Source organism: Toxotes jaculatrix, chromosome 7 (assembly GCF_017976425.1).
Source record: "Toxotes jaculatrix isolate fToxJac2 chromosome 7, fToxJac2.pri, whole genome shotgun sequence".
NCBI lineage: Eukaryota > Metazoa > Chordata > Actinopteri > Toxotidae > Toxotes > Toxotes jaculatrix.
Genome location: NC_054400.1, coordinates 13,244,505 through 13,262,559, shown reverse-complemented (window position 1 = coordinate 13,262,559; position 18,055 = coordinate 13,244,505). Strand labels below are relative to the sequence as shown.

Genomic DNA, 18,055 nt, shown 5'->3' with positions numbered 1-18,055 from the left:
TGTCTAGACTGACAACATCTGACCTCAGACATTAGATGAAGTAGCTCTGCAAACATAATTCTGTAGTTTTAAACATAATACTTGTATGATTTTGCAAATTTTATACTTTCTTGTTTCTCCTTTGTTGCCATAGCTCTGATGTGGTGTGGGAATTTAAGCCTAAGAAGAAGAATCGGTGGAAGACTCTTAGCACTAAAGATGCTGAGATTTTGGAGAACAGTTTCAAAGAATACACTGAATCTGCACCTGTAGACAATGCCATCGTTGACCTGGAAAACAGCTTCCAGGTTACACTCTAAATATTGTTTACTAAATGTACCTGGTCTGATCAAGTAACAAGTAATCTGAAAACTGTCAATGTCATGTTACCCGTGTAGGATGTACAGTCTGACTGTGAAAATTTTCATCTCTTTGTGGTTAATTGATAATGAAAATAATCATTAGTTCCAGGCCTAATGGTTGAAGTTTGTAATTGTCTCCCAGGTGTCCTTTACTCCCAATGGGATGGACATGTGGATGCTGCAGCCGTGCAACGCTCCTCTCAGGAGGCACTTCCTTCCTGGGGTGAAGGTGGAGTACAGTGTCTCACCGCGACAGAGAGCCTACCGTGTCCAAATCCACCGCATACAGGTGAAAAGAAATGCGGTTTGAAACAGAGACAGATATCTTCCTTTCAGTGTTAAAGTCATCCAGAGTTGTCATCTTAAACACATTTTGAGTTCTTAATCCATTTACTAGTTTTACATATACTTCACTTCCTCCTACAGATCCAGAATCAGCTGCCAGGAGCCATCTTCCCCTACGTGTTCTACCCTGTTAAACTACCAAAGTCTATCACCATGGACTCAGGTCTGTTCATTTGCCTTGTATGTCATGTTTAATTTAGCATTACATGTTGTTTAAATGCAGTGTTTTTGTCTGAATTATGATTTTATTTTTAATTTTTCTTACAGAACCCAAACCTCTGACTGACATCAGCATTGTTACCAGAGCAGCGGGGCACTCTGATATCTCTCGGATCAAGTAACTGTTTTTCCCTTCATTCTTTTCTCATTCCTCCCAGTGCTGTGATCATTCCTATTTTCTCACTTTGTCTCCTTTGTGCCTTTTGAAATGTCTGTCCACCTCAGGTATTTCAAAGTGTTGATTCAAGAGATGGATCTGAAGGTCGATCTGGGTTTCCTGTATGCCATCCTGGACCTGTTCACCCCTGAGAACGCCAGCATCACGAGCTCGGAACAGGAGGTCAGATACACACATTCACACACACAGTTTTGTTCTGTTTCGTTCAGATTCATGTTCCTGTTTATTTGTGCTTGTTTTATTCATGCAGGTGGAACTGTTTGAGAAGGACATAGACTATATAAAGACAGAACTAAACCATGTCTCAGCTGCTGACACATCTCCCATCAGTCTCTATGAGTACTTCCATATTTCCCCCATCAAGGTATGTGAAATTTGTTGTTAATATATGTCATAATTATAGCAAATTATAACAAATTTTGTAATTGATCACAATATTATCTGCTCCATAAACAACACCCTGTGTAATTTAAAAAAAAAAAAAAAAAGAAAAAATTACGAAAGTAGATCTCTGATTTATTTGATTTAAAAAATCTATTTGCGAGACACAGGTACAGGGTGTATTTATGCTGTGACTTTAATTCGACACACATGTAATGTGTCTGTGTTTGCAGCTGCACCTGAGTTTCTCTCTGAGCACGGGGGGAGAAGATGGCCTGAAGGAGAAGAGAAATACAGAAGTCATCCCTGTCCAGTCCCTCAACCTGCTGCTGAAGAGCATTGGAGCGACTCTCACCGATGCGCAGGATGTTGTTTTCAAGTATGATTGCACGAGAAACACATAAATCACACACTGTAATGTCCACTGTGTTATTTGTTGTTGGAGGAATTCCCGCTGCTTCACAGATTTACCCGTATGTGTCATTTATTTCAGGCTGGCCTTCTTTGAGTTGACCTTCCAGTTTTGCACCACTCAGCAGCTGCAGTGGGAGGTTATCAGGCATTACTCTAAGCAGGTAACACACACATGCACGGTGGCAAAGCTATAATAGCCCAAGTTACTAGTTGTGTAATTTTTCCTGCGATCTGTTTTCCTTAGAGTTAAATAATCAGTGTATTTCAGGCTATTAAACAGATGTACGTTCTGGTGCTGGGCCTGGATGTGCTTGGAAACCCCTTTGGGCTGATCCGAGGACTGTCAGAGGGAGTGGAGGCCTTCTTCTATGAGCCCTATCAGGTAGGAATGTAATGCAAGTTCTGATGAGCAGTAAAATAATAGATCGGTGCTGGTTGGTGTTCATTATTTCAGGTGAACACTGATGTTATACTTTAAATATCTGAGGACTTCAGAGTTTGAGAGTAGCTATTAAAACCTATTCAGTGAAATATCAGCATTAGGTTTAGGTCAGTGTTTACAGTTTGGCTTTTTAGAGCTCCAGCAGTGCTGATGGTGTCTTTTTATGTCTTGTAACCGTTTTATGCCGCGTTTTCCAGGGAGCCATCCAGGGGCCGGAGGAGTTTGTTGAAGGAATGGCTCTTGGGGTTAAGGCTCTGGTGGGAGGAGCTGTAGGTAAGCACAGAGTTACTCTAAATATCATATCTCTGTACAATGGAGTGTGATCCCATTTAGTAGAATCTATAAGACTTCAAGGGCAAATAGATATTTCATACAATATAGTAGCTTATAAAGAGTCGTATCTGTTGTCCAGGGGGTATAGCAGGTGCAGCCTCCAGGATAACAGGTGCTATGGCAAAGGGTGTTGCTGCCATAACGATGGACGAGGAGTACCAGCAGAAGAGACGAGAAGCTATGAATAAACAACCCAGTGGCCTGAAAGATGGGCTGACCAGGGGTGGAAAAGGACTGGTGTCTGTATGTACAACATTTAGCACAGTGTTATTATTGTATCAACAGAAAACACACCTTTGATACAGGCTCTTGAGAAACTCTGTAACTAGTAATAATAATACTGTACCTTGGCCACTGGCCACTGGGAATTCTGCCATGATGAGTGATTTACTGCTATTTGGCGTTTTCTTTTCAGGGGTTTGTCAGTGGCATCACAGGGATTGTGACCAAACCTATTAAAGGTACAGGTTCAGTTTGACCCTCTGTGAAAATTGAATGGTGCACGTATTTTGACCAAATGAATGGCGTAAAATGTAGAAATGGTATAAAACATTTTGGAATAGTTAAAAACTACCTGTTCCACTACTCTGGATTTTCAGAGCACTCATATCACTTTCTGTGAATGTAATGATGTTTGGTGGTTGCAGGGGCCCAGAAGGAGGGTGCAGCAGGCTTCTTCAAAGGTGTGGGGAAAGGTCTGGTTGGTGCAGTAGCCAGGCCTACGGGAGGCATTATTGATATGGCCAGCAGTACCTTTCAAGGGATCAAGAGGTATGGTTTATCATTATATGTGTGTATGCATTTGTGTGAGTGTGTGCATTAGGAAGACGTGTCTCAAAATGCATGATTGTGTCTTGTCTTCTTTTTAGAGCGGCAGAGACAACACAAGATGTTGAATCTCTACGTCCTCCTCGCTTCATCCATGAGGACGGCGTCATACGACCATATAAGGAGAGGGAAGGCATCGGCAGTCAGATGCTCCAGGTAGGACAAAAAAATCTCTGCATCATTAGCTCTCCATACTCAGACCCAGGCAAATGACAGTGGGTTAATATTTTTTATTTTACTGAGATGAGGAAAACTCTATTTAAGATTTGCCAGTTCTGTGACTTTACAGTGAGTTAGGTGGTTTACCCAATATGCACTCTAAACAACCTCAGGACCATCTTTGAATTTGCCCAGGTTTGCTCGTGGAGTTGTGTGTTCATTTGTGTGCACGTGCACATGAAGCCACAAGCACACGGAAAGGAAAACTGTTTTGGTTTTTTTTTTTGTTAACCATCCTCCCTTCATCAGTCTGCTTTATTTTAATTAATTATTTAAGTATTGTTCTTATTTTTGCGTTTTTAATTTCCTTTCCTGTTTATAGATCCTTAGAAAGTCATCAATTCAGCTCAGGTCTCTGTGATTAAATCACCACTGTGGGTGTGTTTTGTGTTATAAGATGGTAACATAACACATGTGCAACCAAAGTAAATAAAAATAAGCAAAAGGAAAGAGAAACGTGAGGATACCTTCGGTTCCAAAGCAAAGATTACTGAGACAATGAGTGTTTTCATTCATTCATATTCTCTGCTTTTATTGCAGCAGAGCTACTGTGCTGTGGCACCTCAGTGTATTCACTCTGTATCACTCAAATAACACGACTAGTTTTTTGCCTTGTGGCATGTTAACATTGATTTTGTGTAGCAAATTGTGTTACATCTGGATGCAAGTGTTTGTTACTGAACATACCGTTAATTAGCACATTAACCTGAACATGGTTCAGAGCCAGTGTGTGTGTGTCAGGAGCACGAGCTTCTCGCGTTTGTAGATTTGAGTGTATGTGTTTCAGTTCTGCTTCATTTAATACAAGCTTTAAGCTGTGGGTCATTTTTTTGTTGTGCTGACACTTATCTAGCAGTCCTGCTGGATGGAGTGGGTTGAAGTTTCTGCTTACGAGTCTCAGGTCAGAGCTTATGCTGTTTAGTTAGTCGTAGAGATCCTAAATGTAGGATTTTCCCAAAAATTTACAGATAGGTGACAAATTAAAATGCCTCAGTAAGGTTTTCAGCTCTTGTAAAGATTTATTCAAATCTGAATTCTACTCGAGGGGGCTTTGCCATGAGAAAGTCCCTCATTTGGTATTTTGCTAACGATCATCGAGTGATTCACATCACATCACATCGACCCATTCTCATTCTCTGTGTAACTCCTTCATTTGTCATGTTTCTCCTCTTGTTGTCTCTTTGGTTTATTTTTTTTAATTTGTCACTCATCTGTATCATCGGCTTTAGACCTATTCTAGATTTGTGTTAATCCATGTCTTAATCCAGATTAATGTATTATGACAAATTAGCGCAAGTGGCAACAACTACAGATCCACTACAAATCACAATGGATGCCACATTTCTGTTTCTGTTGTAGCTGGTTAAGTAGGCTTCAAATTCATTTACTGAATACTTTGGATGGGAAACGTTTGACAGCAAAGCAAATGGACAGAAGAAAACTTAACTGATCTTTAGGCAAAAAGGTAAAGAAAAAATAAAATATCCAACAGAATACTCAAGGTCAAACCTGCATTGGTCAGAGTGGTTTTGATCTGTCTTTGTTAGTGTGACAGACTTGGACTTACACCACTGTAAAAGTCCTCTATTTTAGGATAACATACGATAGTTAAAGTACTACATAAAGGTGTTGAGCTTCATCCCATTTAAAGGCACAAGTCTGGGTAGAAACAGGCCTTGGTTCTCTCTGCTCTCACCCTGACTCTTCTCTCTTTTCGTGTCCACAGAGGAGGCTGGCCTACAGTGAATGGTGTAGAACTGGCTCAGAGGATGAGGGTGATGAGGAAAATGGCTAGAAGCTAGAGCAGCTGTAGTCTTTGTCTGTAGCCTGTGCTGCGGTTTGTCTTCTGTCTGCTGTCGTTTGTCAGTTAGAAGTTTATTAAGGAATGAAACAAACCAAAGAAAGGCCTTTGAGTAATTTAGGAATTGTGTTTCCATGTAGTTTATATTTTTAGTTGTTTATTGTTTGAGTGTCTTTTGTTATTTAACTCCATCTCTTTTACTTTTCACCTTATTATTTTCTTTCATCATTTCCGAACAAAAAAAACCTTTCTTGTCAGTGTCATTCATTAATTCTTCACAATTATTCTAAGTGTCTGTTTTCTTCATTACTGAATGTTTGTTTTATCATTTTCATGTCAGTCACTGCCCTCTTGTTCTCAATAAAGAGTTGAAACTTCTACCTGCCATTTCCTTTCTTTCATCCCATCTTTTTTCACCATCCTACAATATCTTCCACTTCCATTAAAGTAAGATTTTGCAAAAGACTTGGGTATCTCATGCTTAATTACAGTAGGCAGTTGGATCATAGACATCTTGGTATTTATATTTTAGTTAAATTCAGAGAGTTTTTCTTTTTTCTGTCTTTTTGCAGAAAATTGAGAATGGACGTTTTGCCAAGTACAGATACTTTGCTCATGCCAAGGTCAATGACTCTGACTTCCTCATGATCACTAAGAGGTGAGTGTTTTGTGTTTTTTTGTTTTTTTTGTTATCTGATTGAGCATGGAAAAAAAAGAGTAAAGCAAATAAGCTGCAGTGTCCGTAGTAAAGGATGAACTGTGCATTTAACCAATCTAAACAGGAGATACTGATGGGTCATTTTAACCCTGTCTGTGTGGTTTCTGTTCCAGGGGCATATTTTTTGTGACCAAAGGCACATTTGGCCAGCTGACCTGTGAGTGGCAGTATCTGTTTGAAGAGTTCACTAAGGATCCGATGATTGTAGAGGACCGCCGACTTCGCATTGAGGCCAAGGTACAAAAGCTAACTCCAAGTCCAGATCAGAGCCTGATTAGTCTCCCATAGGGAGAGTAATGCTTTTAATAATCTGTTGCAGTTATTTAACAAATTATTGAATCACACTGCGTTTTGTGTACGGCAGGAGAGAGTAAAGTCAGTCTTCCATGCCAAAGAGTTTGGGAAGATCATAAACTTCAAAACTCCGGAGATAGCCAAGGTAAGTTCATAATTTGTACTATACACACACACACACACACACATATATATATATATATATGTGTGTGTGTGTGTGTGTGTGTGAGAGAGTCCAGCCTGGAGTCACAGTAAATGATGATGCTAAAAATTTGTTGTAACTTTGGTTCTTGTTTAACTTCAGTGGGTTCTTACCAAACTGGAGGATGCAAGAGAGAGTTTACCCAAATACTGAATCATCAAGAAGAACGAGAAATTATGAGAAATTAAAAAAAAAAAAAAACTAAAGAAAAACACACACACACAACCTGTGTGTGTGTCAGTGCCTTCTTTACTGCATGCTAGTTTTGTTTACCTCCATGTGTGAGTAGTGCTAAAGCCACGCCACCAATTTGGTATGTTGACTACTGAGTGTGTGTCTGAGGAAAAAGACTGAATGAGTAGTTTGAATGTGTGCATGCTGACGCAAGTGTTGCAAATGGACGGACTTAGATTCATTTGCCACAGATACTGAGAATGCATTGAACCAAACGTTGTCTCACTCTGTCTCCTTTTGCACACACACGATAGATTTTTAAATGGTTCTTTTAATAAAGCTAATGCTAAGTCTTGAGTTTATAAACACACCTTGTAATATCTGCTTGAGTCGAAAAGGCTGGTGAAATTAGAACCTTTACAGTTTCCCATGGTTTTTCTGTCCATCTTTGATCAAATGCACATTTAGTTTCACTGAACATATTTCAAGTTGTATCTGGTCACTGTTACACAGCTACTGATAGAAAGCAGCTCGAGTGATATTAAGGCCAAATTAACCACAATTGCTGTAGCACATTTAATGTCCACTGTTTACTGGATTATATAAAAGGGAAACTAATTTTGATTATGGCTTCATAATACACATAATTCAAAATGCGTGTCATTAAAAACCCTGTTTTCTTTTTACCTCTCTGGATCTTTCCTCTTTTTTTATACATTTCTGCAAGATAAAGACTGTTCAGTGTGTGATTTAGAGACGCATGCTATTTTTATACTTATACGTATCAATCTGCTGTATATTGATCTCGAATAATATCCTATCTGTATATATCCATCCTCACACGATAGTCTGTATCATGGCATTGCAGATTGTAATTTTGTGATTTTTATGTTTTTATACCACACATATGCAATGTCAACTATGTTGATGAATTATGCAGAGAAACGTATATTTAAAAGAAATGAATGCTAATTATTACAAGCTGCTGTTTACTCCTACGTATGTATTTTAAAGGTTTGCTCTTGGTTTTGGGGTGCATCACCGTTGAATATGACTAAATATTTCTGTTGCCATTAATGTTTGTCATTTATGTTTTTGGGGAGCAAAATGTTCACTGCAGTGGCTTAATTATTTTGCTTGCCGTTTTAAAAAAAAATTAATTAAAAAAATAAAATATGCGTTTCAAATTTTAGTGCTCTCTTCCTTTATTTCATGTACTCAGAAAATCCCAAACACGCAAATTGCACTCTTTATTACATAACTATAATTGCTTATTGAAAATTACATTACATAAATATAATTCCCATCTCTCTTGAGGTGAAATAGTCAAGTTAGGGTTTTTCAAAGCAGGACTCAGATTATTTACATCTAAAACAAGATAAGCTCAGTAGCTCTGCTGACTCTCCTGAGTAAATAAGGCACTTGCAGGCAAAAGCAAACACAGGTGGCTCAGTGTAAGAAGAAATCTGAAAAATGACAGCTATTTCTATACAATATTAAATCACAAAACAGGGCTAAGGGGAACTTGTACCAACTGTTGCACAGTGTATCAGTCAAAGCACTAAAATATACACAGAAATAGGATCTAGGAAATAATAAAATATATAGTCCACACAATGGGTCTATGATATAACTTTCCACTGAATTACACATTCTCACTTCTATCGGAAAGTATCATTCACAGCATATCACAGCATTTTACAGTAAAGATTAGGAGTTTGGGTTAACATGTTCATATTCTCTTTGGCTGGATTTGTACAGGCACTTAAGATGTGGCTTGTTTGAAATTAAAATGTTCTAGTCTAAAAAGTTTTTTTTGTTTATTAGTTTTGTGTAATTCACCTATTTTGGCTCTCGTCATGTCTTCAATCCTCCTGTATCCTGTTACCTCCTCTCCTGTCCTCCTCCATTTTTTACACCAGATTGAACTCCTTCAGGTTGTGTCTGAGGATGGTGTCTTTGACGGCCACAAAGACGAAGCGGATGTTTTCCGTGTCTGTGGCGCAGGTGAAGTGAGGGTACAGCGTCTTGTCTTTGTCTGGGTTTTGTTCTTGGTACATTTTCAGAATGAATTCTTGAGCTGCTGTAGGATCCTGCTGAGGTCCTGTATTTCAGGGTCAAAATTATTTCAGTGTCACTAAATTCAGCATATAAATGAAGTTTCAAAAATCTATCTTCATCAGATTAAAACAGTTAAGATTTAAAATAGTTAAAAAGGTTGATCCCTTATGATTAGACAAGAAGAGCATTTAACCAAATGCACGCAAACCCACTGTGTATATGACCCATGACCTGTTGATATGAATTCAACCTGATTATGCAAACAGACTTACTAACCTGTAAATTCAGGGAAGTAAGTGGCTAAGTGAGAGTACATGATCTTCTCCTTGAGAATGTCGGTCTTGTTGAGGAAAAGTATGATAGAAGAGCGCTGGAACCAGGGGTAGGTGATGATGGTTTTGAACAGAGCCTTGCTCTCCTCCATACGGTTCTGAAATAAAAGCATTTCAGCACACGAAGAAGCTAACAACGAAGACACATTTTAAGGGATCAAAGTCTGGAACACGATCTGCTGTTGAGCTGAATTCTCACCTCGTTGTCGCACTCAGCCAGGACCTGGTCGTACTCGCTGAGCGCCACCAGGAAGATAATGGAGGTGACGTTCTCAAAGCAGTGGATCCACTTCCTCCGCTCTGACCTCTGACCCCCCACATCCACCATCCTGCCATAACAACAGCCAACCCCAGCGACAGAAGAGGCGTGCCATGCGATAAATCACCTGTGATGCCAGTTCCAGTGTAACATGCTTAAGCTATTATGTTATTATGTTGTATCTCACCTGAAAATGACATTCTCCATGTCGAACGGGTATTCAATAATACCCGTGGTTGGCACTCGGACTCGGAGGATGTCCTGAAGGTCGGGTACATAAGAGGGCTGTGAAATTCGTTCCAGGTCGGTTAGATAGCTGAAAGAAATGTGCGGAAAATAAGTAGAATAAAATAAGAGAATTTGTCAGAAATATAAAAAATGTCTGTGAATTAAAGTAAGTAAGTAAAGCGAATGTATGAAACACAAGCAGTCATCTGTGCTCTGTGAGTTAAGTAAACACTGATGTCACATTTGAGTGACTCGGGCTGGCATTTGAAAAAAAAAAAAAAAAAGTTGGTCGTTATCTCTCTATCTGGATCATCAGTGGCTCCACAAAAGGCAGGTTCTTTATCAATGCTTATTTTTGTATTCCACTGTCAACAGATACTCATCCATGTAGTCTGGAGGGACTACGTGAGCACAGACTGGAGGGTAGTCTGTGCTCATTACTGTGTGTCTTTGTATTTACAAAATCTGGCAGCGAAAAAGCCGCTGTCAGGTATAACAGGGACACCTACAATCCGGGCCACAGCTAGAGATACAGAGGTCAAGATTCAAGTCCTCTTAATATGATCCCACTTGTACAACAAAAGGAGTCTTCCTTTTTCTTTCTTTTTTCAATTTAGTAATCTGTCTAATTATATTTTTTCCACCACTATTAAAGTCTAAATGCTCAAAGCCTTCTCTCCACACAGCCAGGGAAAAAAATGTGGTACAGAAAGACTTAATCTTTTATTTCTTTACTTTTATTTATGTTGGGTTGGAATATATGTAGGAACTATAATAGGAACTATAATATATCTGTGGTAACCATGCGCCAGAGCTGGAGACCGCAGAATCTCTGCGTATGCATGTTACAGAGCAACACAAAAAAAGTTAATGCTCACTATTTGGTGGAGTCTGACAGCTGGTACTCCCTGCGTCGGTCGTAGCACTCCTGTATTCCTCCATCGTCCCACAGACTCTTGATAGCCATAGCGAGGCTTTGATCTAACTCCTCCACCTTATCCACCTCCACCTCCAGAACTGCATTTGCATGGTTCTGTGGAGACAGAGACAGACAAGAGGGCAGTTGGTAAATGATCCTTCCCACATGTCCCCAACTTCCCTTCAACTTTGTGGAAACAGATCAAGTTAAGCTCTCATTTAATTTTTTACATCATGAATCCATTTCTGTCTCCTAGAAATTACATTTATATCCTGATATTTTATTGTTTTATGAGCAGATCTCCTCTGCACACTGAGCATCTTTTATTTATAGTAACAGAATTTTACTTATGTAACATGTAGAGACAAGTTGAGAAAACCAGCTGAAAGTGCTGATGTGGGGCTTTCATTCAATATTTCATTTATGTCTGTGGACCATAAAACCATTTTTGGAAGAAATGTTGGAAAATTAAACATTTTGAAAACTGTGAAATCCTTAATCATTTTAATCAGTTTACAATGTCATGAATAGACTTTCAATTTACATTTTTTTCTGCTGTATTTGTCAGCATAAATAGCAAAATTTTACATTTTTTACAACCCAGAACTGTGTTGTAATAATGTTTTTTCAAGATTTAAAGAGGTGCTAAAGAAGGACAAAAACTAATGCCAACAAAGTTGTTAATGAAAAATAAACCTGGACTCTAGAGTCAACAGTACGTTTGAACTCATAGACCCACTTTGTTCCTGTCTATACCTGGTTCTGGGGATCAGAGAAAGATATATTAAGTGTCTCCATGGCTCGGATCATGGTCTGCATGGACGTGTAGATGTTCTGGTAGACCAGTTTGGCGTAGCTCCTCTTGTCCTCAGCTGTGTATCCTCCTCCGTGGATAATCCTCATTTGTTTGATGAAGGTGCTTTTCCCACTCTCTCCAGTACCTGTTGGATACAACAACATTTAAATCCAATAATATCTGTAATATCTGCGCAAACGTTTATCCTCTTTATATTTTTTGTTTGATTTACATTTTGTCTGTTGTTTGTAAGTAACTGTGTTAATGTCCTGGCCAATTTGTCAGCAGTATAGTCAGTGCAGAACTTTGATTGCTTTATGATTTTTGCAATGAAAGATGTTTGTGTTGACAGCTAGAGGAAGTGGAAAATGAGTGAATTACTATCATGATTGTGGATTCAGACAACAGGCTGTCATCCTTGATTCACGTATCGGTGCTGTTCTAAAAAGAGATCATTTACATAATGTTGAAAAACATATTTTACAAAATGTACTGATTCATACGTATCGTCTTAATCTGCAATATCTAGTGAAAGAAATTTAATCAGGTAAAAAGTATATTTCTATGTGAAATTTGTGAAGCAGACGAATCAAGTCCAGCGTCAAAAGTCAAGTTGTATTTAAGTGCAGTACTTGAGTAAAGTCACATAAGCCACTGCTCACCACACACATACAGTATTATTCATCTTCATTATAACACTCATTGAACTGCTTCTGTGCAGCTTGTTATTAAGAGTCAAGTCCTAGTAAATGCTCAACAAACAAACAATTGCTATGACAACTGTTGATTACTGACTTGTCTGTGCGTGATTGTAAACAGGCAAAGTGAACGATTTGAATGTATATTTGACTGCCAAAGGGACACCTGTGAATGTCCATCTGGCTGCTGCAGGTGAAAGAATCCTCACAGCTGCATTTGGCCTAAATCGTAAAAATGACATAAGCTTTCACATACGAGATTCCAGTAGCTGAAAACAGACTGAAACTATACCTGATAGTTTACTGTAGGTATTACAGAAACTGGGTGTATAAAAGGTCCAGAACACAGAGTACCTTTGCACTCATCATTTCCATGTCTGTGTGGAAATAAGCCAGCGCTTCACAGTTACTGAACTGCGAGTGGCCACCACAGCCACATGAGCTGACACCGCCATTCATAAACTGTGGTTTCAGTGGAAGCGTTCAGTAAAAGCAAGTCACATAAAATAACATAAAGCTGTGAATGGGTTGAGGTGCTAAGTATGTTTGGACACAGGCTGGCTCTTTCAGCTGATGCATGCATACATAACCAAACACAAATAGACACACACATAACATACTTATAATACCTTCCCACTGGCTTATATTTAGGACAATAAATTCTAAATGCACCAATCCACATGTTGTGTAGCTATGACAAGTTGCACAAGAAGTCCGATATTTCATAAATGCAGACACACAAGCATGCTACACTGACACACACACACACACACACAGTCACTGTCATGTACCTTTTCAATTTTTACAGCACAAGTTCCTAATTTTCTCATGCTGACCACATGATGCTGAATATATTTGTTTAACAAATGTGTGTTTGTTAACAGACCTGAATATTGCGAGTTGACATGTTTGTGTGTGGCAGGGGAAGGCCGTGAGTGTGTGTGTGTGTGTGAGAGAGAGAGAGAGAGAGAGAGAGAGAGAGAGAGAGAGTATACACCTGCTTCTGTGTCCCTGCTTCTTAGCAAAGTGTGTTAAGGCTCTGTGATGAGTCTGAGTGGTGGCAGCAGTTCTTGGTTTCCTGGCTGTTTTGCATGACAACGTGAATACTTGAGTCTCTCCATCTTAGCAAACGAGGCTTAGACAAATTTATTGCATTTGACTTATTGCATTTGAATGCACCTTGTTTACAAGTCAAGTTACTTGGACATGGGGGGAGAGGGGTGTTTTGGCAAGACAGGTGGGTAAACTCTGCAAAGGAGGCAAATTGTGATCAGCGCTTTACTTCTTCAGAGAGAGAAAGAGTGCGGCCACATTATTTAATTTATCTTTATTGTATCTGTCATTAATGCAGCAGGTCATTTAATGCAAGACTTTTTTACAGGGTACAATTAAAGTAAACTTGACCTTTAACCCTTAACAAAACCACAGTCCTATTGGAGGTAGAGTGGACCACAGATCGAACAACAACAGGATACCTATTGAAAGTTAATAAAAATGACCAATAATCACTTGTCACATTCTGCTAAACTTCTAATTACCTACTTTGGTTCTGTTAGCTAACTACCCTATACAAATCACAAAGGATTAAATATCAGTATTTTTTCATTGAAAGTTCTCCCTCAGAGAACATGCGTAGCAATACTAATTAATGTAAGAAAAATAAACACGTATATGAATACATGTTTATTTGCATTTGCATCTTTGTGCATCTCTGCATGTGTATGTACTGCATGTGTATATCCTGGGTGCTTTTCTGTTGTGCTGAGGTGATGATTGCTGACCACAGATGTGTGAGCACACACACACACACACACACACACACACACACACACACACACACACACACACACACACACACACACACACACACACACACACACACATACATATACACGCCCAGTCATAGACAGTTAGGAGACATGAGCCATTCAAACACATGCAGACGTGACCACAAACATAACCTCACACGTACACATACTTCCTTGCTGGAAGAGCGTGGTGACATGATGTGGTGCCGGCTATAAAATTTCTCAGTATAGATGTTGGGCGTGGTCTACATTGTCGGACTATATTTCTCTTTCTTCCCAGGCACAATAAAAACTTCAAAATGTGAAAACAGTTGCATAATCACACCAAACTAAAGTGGCTGCGAACAAGAAATGAATCTGTTTTAGCAAAGAGCAACTTCTCACAAATCTCAGTCCGGTTTATTCTCGCTTCCCAGTGTTTTGTCTTATCAGCTTATTCTGTTTCCCTCTTCATGTATAAGACCATTACTCATGTCTGTTGTCTGCATGGGTTTTGTGCTAGCATGAGTTTAACTTTATTAATATCTACTATTGATAACTACATCTATCCCAGATACACGTGCCTACATGGTTGATAGTCAGTAAAAATAGTTTTATATGCTTCCACTCGCTCACTTCATTCTTTTACTCATGTTTTCCCCTTCATGTCGAGGACTTGCAGTCAAATTGCAGCTGAACTAAATGACCAGTACTTAATGTATACTGTACTGTACAGAGCAGTAGTGACAGATTCAAGGCCACTGAGCTGACCAAAGAGGCAGAATGTGAATGTGTTGATCTGTCATTCTGCTTCACTCCCACTCGTCCTCTCTGGGGATCTGACTGTGACCGTCCTAATGAAGTCCGCTGAGGACTCTGAGTCACTCTGATCAGGCAAATAAATACTCAAAGAAATTGCTCCGTACCTATTTGCTTATTTTACGTCTAACATATCTAGTGGGTAAAAGACAAGATAAACATCACACAGTGTAAGCTGGACAGGATTATTGCTGATAACAGTCACTCATCATTTCAAGTTCTGAAAGTAATGTGGTCTCATTGCCAAAATCTGTCATTTTTTAAATTTCAGAGTTACACTTTTTATCTTAATAGTGTGTTTTGATAACTGAGTCGTCTTTTGTCTTGTGACCTGTTGTACCTGTTCCTGTTTAGCATCTCAGCTCATCAGACAGCTCTTATAGTAACTTTGTGATCCTGGGCAGAGGTGAACTGAAGCAGCGTACTCTGTGTCAGAATCCATGTAATGATCAATGTTAATGTCTACAACCTTTTCCAGATCTTATCCATCCATAGTGCGTTGGTCACATACCTGAGAGAATTTTCAAAACAAATTAGATGGGATTTATGATGACTTTTGGTCAGGCCTTGAAAGCCCCTTCTAAGAGGGCCTCGGAGGCAAAGCCACTGCTCATATCCTGCTCAGGGATGGATTTGCATGATTTTTGCATGAGACGCGCCTGCAGCAGCTAGTTATGGTTTTCAAACACACCACTGACCGAGGCCTTGACAGTGACTCATGTCTCTGAAGTGCTCCCACACTGCTACAGTAAAATGGGCGTTGTCCACAGCACTGATAGATGCTCTTTGGATGCCATGTGGCAACTCTCTGTTTCCTCTTTCACTTGATCCGTTGCCTGTTTCCAAAGCTAATAAGAACACAGGAGCACAGCGTTCAAAGGAAAAGTAGAGGGGCTCAAGCATTGAGCCCTTTTCCCTGACAGCATCACACCAGATAGTGTCCTAGAGGAAGTCAGGGAACTCAAGGTAGAGTGAGCCCCTAACTCACTGTGGACAGAAGTGTAAAACAGAAGCTTCACATTAAGACAAAGACAAAATGCCACATTATTTAAACATCACCGCCATGAAGCAGGACTATACCAGTGGCCAGACAGGTTTACTGACACTGGCTTCCTGACAACTCAGTTTTCCTTTGCTGCTTCTTTCTGGTTATGCTCACACGAGGCAGGAGTTTTCTCCACCAGCTGAAGAGAAAACGCCCACATTTCCCATTTCCCATTTCCAGTCCGTCATAGAACACAAAAATCCTCCAACGCACAATTCCCTGAGGAGAAAGTTTAGCTGGAAATGCATGCGCCGTCATTAGCGAGTTTCGGTTTCTGTATACATTTAGTCTGGGGACCGAACTCAAATACAATGTCATCTTAAACTGGCAAATCTCTCTCTGAGTGTGACTATTTTTTCAGTATTTCTGTGACAGGTGGCAAAGAAATGAGCTCCATCGATCAAACCAATTAAGGATCTGTTGTCGCTGTGCGTAAAAAAAATCAATTCCACAGCTATGGGGAGCTGAGCTGCGCAAACCCTGAATGCTCTGGGGGAAGCCGGTGCGCCACATCCGGACAAGACAAGAAAGAGGAATGACGAGAAAGGAAATGTAGTGAACTTCTGCTCTCTTCACACTATTCATGACTTGAATTCCTGATGCACAGTCACGTCTATCCCATCTATCTTAAACGATTAAGCATAGACCACTCCTTTAGCTTAGTGTATTTTTTTTAGAAATAAAATAGAGATTAGTCGACATGCTCATGCTGCTGAGTGCTTTCCCACCTGCCATGCTACCTGCATGTCCAGGTGTGGTCAGGAAGCAGGAATGTCAAATTAAAAGCCATCCTTGATTACTGGACGGCCTCCAGTCATTACCACTCGGGACAATCACCAAATCCCAACAAAACGACAAAATATTCGAATTATTCTATTAGTGGATTTTTTTTAAGCTTTGAAAGTTAATGGCATTTTGGCCGGAAAGGAGCAGAAAAGATATGGGTGATTATGCGCTAAGGGTCTGATCCCATTAAAACCAGATCCTCATAGTTTAATTATCACAAGTGTCACTTATTTACTTACCTTAGGGGTAAGGGCCAGTAAGAATGTGTGAGCAGGATTTAGGCTGTATAAACGCATTAACCCTCCAGACCTGACTCCTGGTAAATGATGCTCACCTAGCAGCAGCAGCTTCAGCTCCCTTCGCGAGTCCTTCTTGTCTCTCCGGAGCTGCTTCTCGATCTCCTCATTGATCCTCTGGTTCTCTCTCTCCTCCGCCGACACACAACATCCAGCCATCTCTCAAACCGACCTCTTCGCTCTCCAATAAGCCCTCTCTGCTGTTAAGACGAAAGATGAATTTCTCGAAGCCCTGTGAAGATGTTTTTTTCTTCTTCCACTCTCCCCTCTCGCACTTTCACAAAGTCAGACGGAAGGGGCTCAAAGCATCTTTAAAGGGGGGGTGCTCTCTTCTTTCTCTGAACTCCGAAACAGAAAAGCAGTTTCTTGAGGAGGATAAGGAGGTGACAAGATTTTTTTTTTTTTTAAATGAACAATCGGTGGCAGAAACAGAGCATCCTTTTTTTCTTCTTCATTAAAGTCCAGAGAACTTTCTACGAATAAAAAGTTTTGATCCTGTTTGAAAAGTCGCTGCGTTTGGTCTGAAGCTGGAGGACACTTGATGAACTTTATCCAGGCGACTCATGAGGGCGTGGCACCAGTTGCAAATAGAAAAGGATAAAATGGGAAGTTACAGCAGACAGTGTTGCTTCTACCCCACAGAGATGCGTGTGACAAGATGAATTGAAAAAAAGAAAGAGAGAGAGAGGAAATATGAATGGTAGAATTAGAGATCTAGGTAGGTTTTAATCACTGAAAGAAAAAAAATACGTGGAAAAGTATTGGAGCCACAGACCTATCGCTTATAACATGGCTTTCAGATCCAAGTAGCTATATTGCCAAGTTTTTATACATCACACATGTAGTACAACGAGCTCAAGATGTGAAACATCCTCCACAGTTCAGCGGCACTACAGGGAGAGGGGGAAGTGGTGTGCAACCTCTGACGCTGCCACCAGGGGTCAGGAAGGCCAACTGTGAGTTATATCCTGGGTTCATGAGAAACACTTGTAATCTTGCAGGAAGACAAATGTTTTCGAAGGGAATGAATGGCAGTGTTGGTTCATAAAAGGAGCAGTGGTGGTACAGTATGATAATTCAGCTGAGATGTTAATGAAAAGAGCAAAGGTGGTGTGAGTTTCACACAGCAGCGCCCATTAT

At 39.9% G+C, this 18,055-nt stretch overlaps 2 protein-coding genes across 4 annotated transcripts in view; one reads left to right on the top strand and one right to left on the bottom strand.

The window, feature by feature from the left end:
- vps13a (vacuolar protein sorting 13 homolog A) overlaps positions 1 to 8,076 on the top strand; it is a 37,191-nt gene extending 29,115 nt beyond the window's left edge. For 2 of the 3 annotated variants that reach the window (XM_041042203.1, XM_041042202.1), the window contains 18 exons: positions 134 to 287; positions 484 to 630; positions 768 to 849; positions 954 to 1,023; positions 1,131 to 1,245; positions 1,334 to 1,447; positions 1,698 to 1,843; positions 1,958 to 2,039; positions 2,147 to 2,260; positions 2,518 to 2,593; positions 2,733 to 2,896; positions 3,069 to 3,114; positions 3,301 to 3,424; positions 3,523 to 3,637; positions 6,074 to 6,159; positions 6,333 to 6,456; positions 6,584 to 6,658; positions 6,818 to 8,076. In XM_041042203.1, the coding sequence (XP_040898137.1) occupies positions 134 to 287; positions 484 to 630; positions 768 to 849; positions 954 to 1,023; positions 1,131 to 1,245; positions 1,334 to 1,447; positions 1,698 to 1,843; positions 1,958 to 2,039; positions 2,147 to 2,260; positions 2,518 to 2,593; positions 2,733 to 2,896; positions 3,069 to 3,114; positions 3,301 to 3,424; positions 3,523 to 3,637; positions 6,074 to 6,159; positions 6,333 to 6,456; positions 6,584 to 6,658; positions 6,818 to 6,868 (1,885 nt within the window). In that variant the 3' untranslated portion in view covers positions 6,869 to 8,076. The other variant, XM_041042204.1, reaches the window with a different exon arrangement.
- A 6-nt stretch (positions 8,077 to 8,082) lies between these two features.
- gna14a (guanine nucleotide binding protein (G protein), alpha 14a) lies at positions 8,083 to 17,420 on the bottom strand. Its single transcript, XM_041042205.1, has 7 exons — positions 16,954 to 17,420; positions 11,445 to 11,629; positions 10,648 to 10,802; positions 9,729 to 9,857; positions 9,482 to 9,611; positions 9,227 to 9,380; positions 8,083 to 8,993 (listed from the first exon to the last, which is right to left on the bottom strand). Exons 1-7 carry the CDS (start codon positions 17,072 to 17,074, stop codon positions 8,803 to 8,805), a joined length of 1,065 nt encoding a protein of 354 aa, XP_040898139.1. The 5' UTR covers positions 17,075 to 17,420; the 3' UTR covers positions 8,083 to 8,802.
- Positions 17,421 to 18,055: the final 635 nt, after the last annotated feature.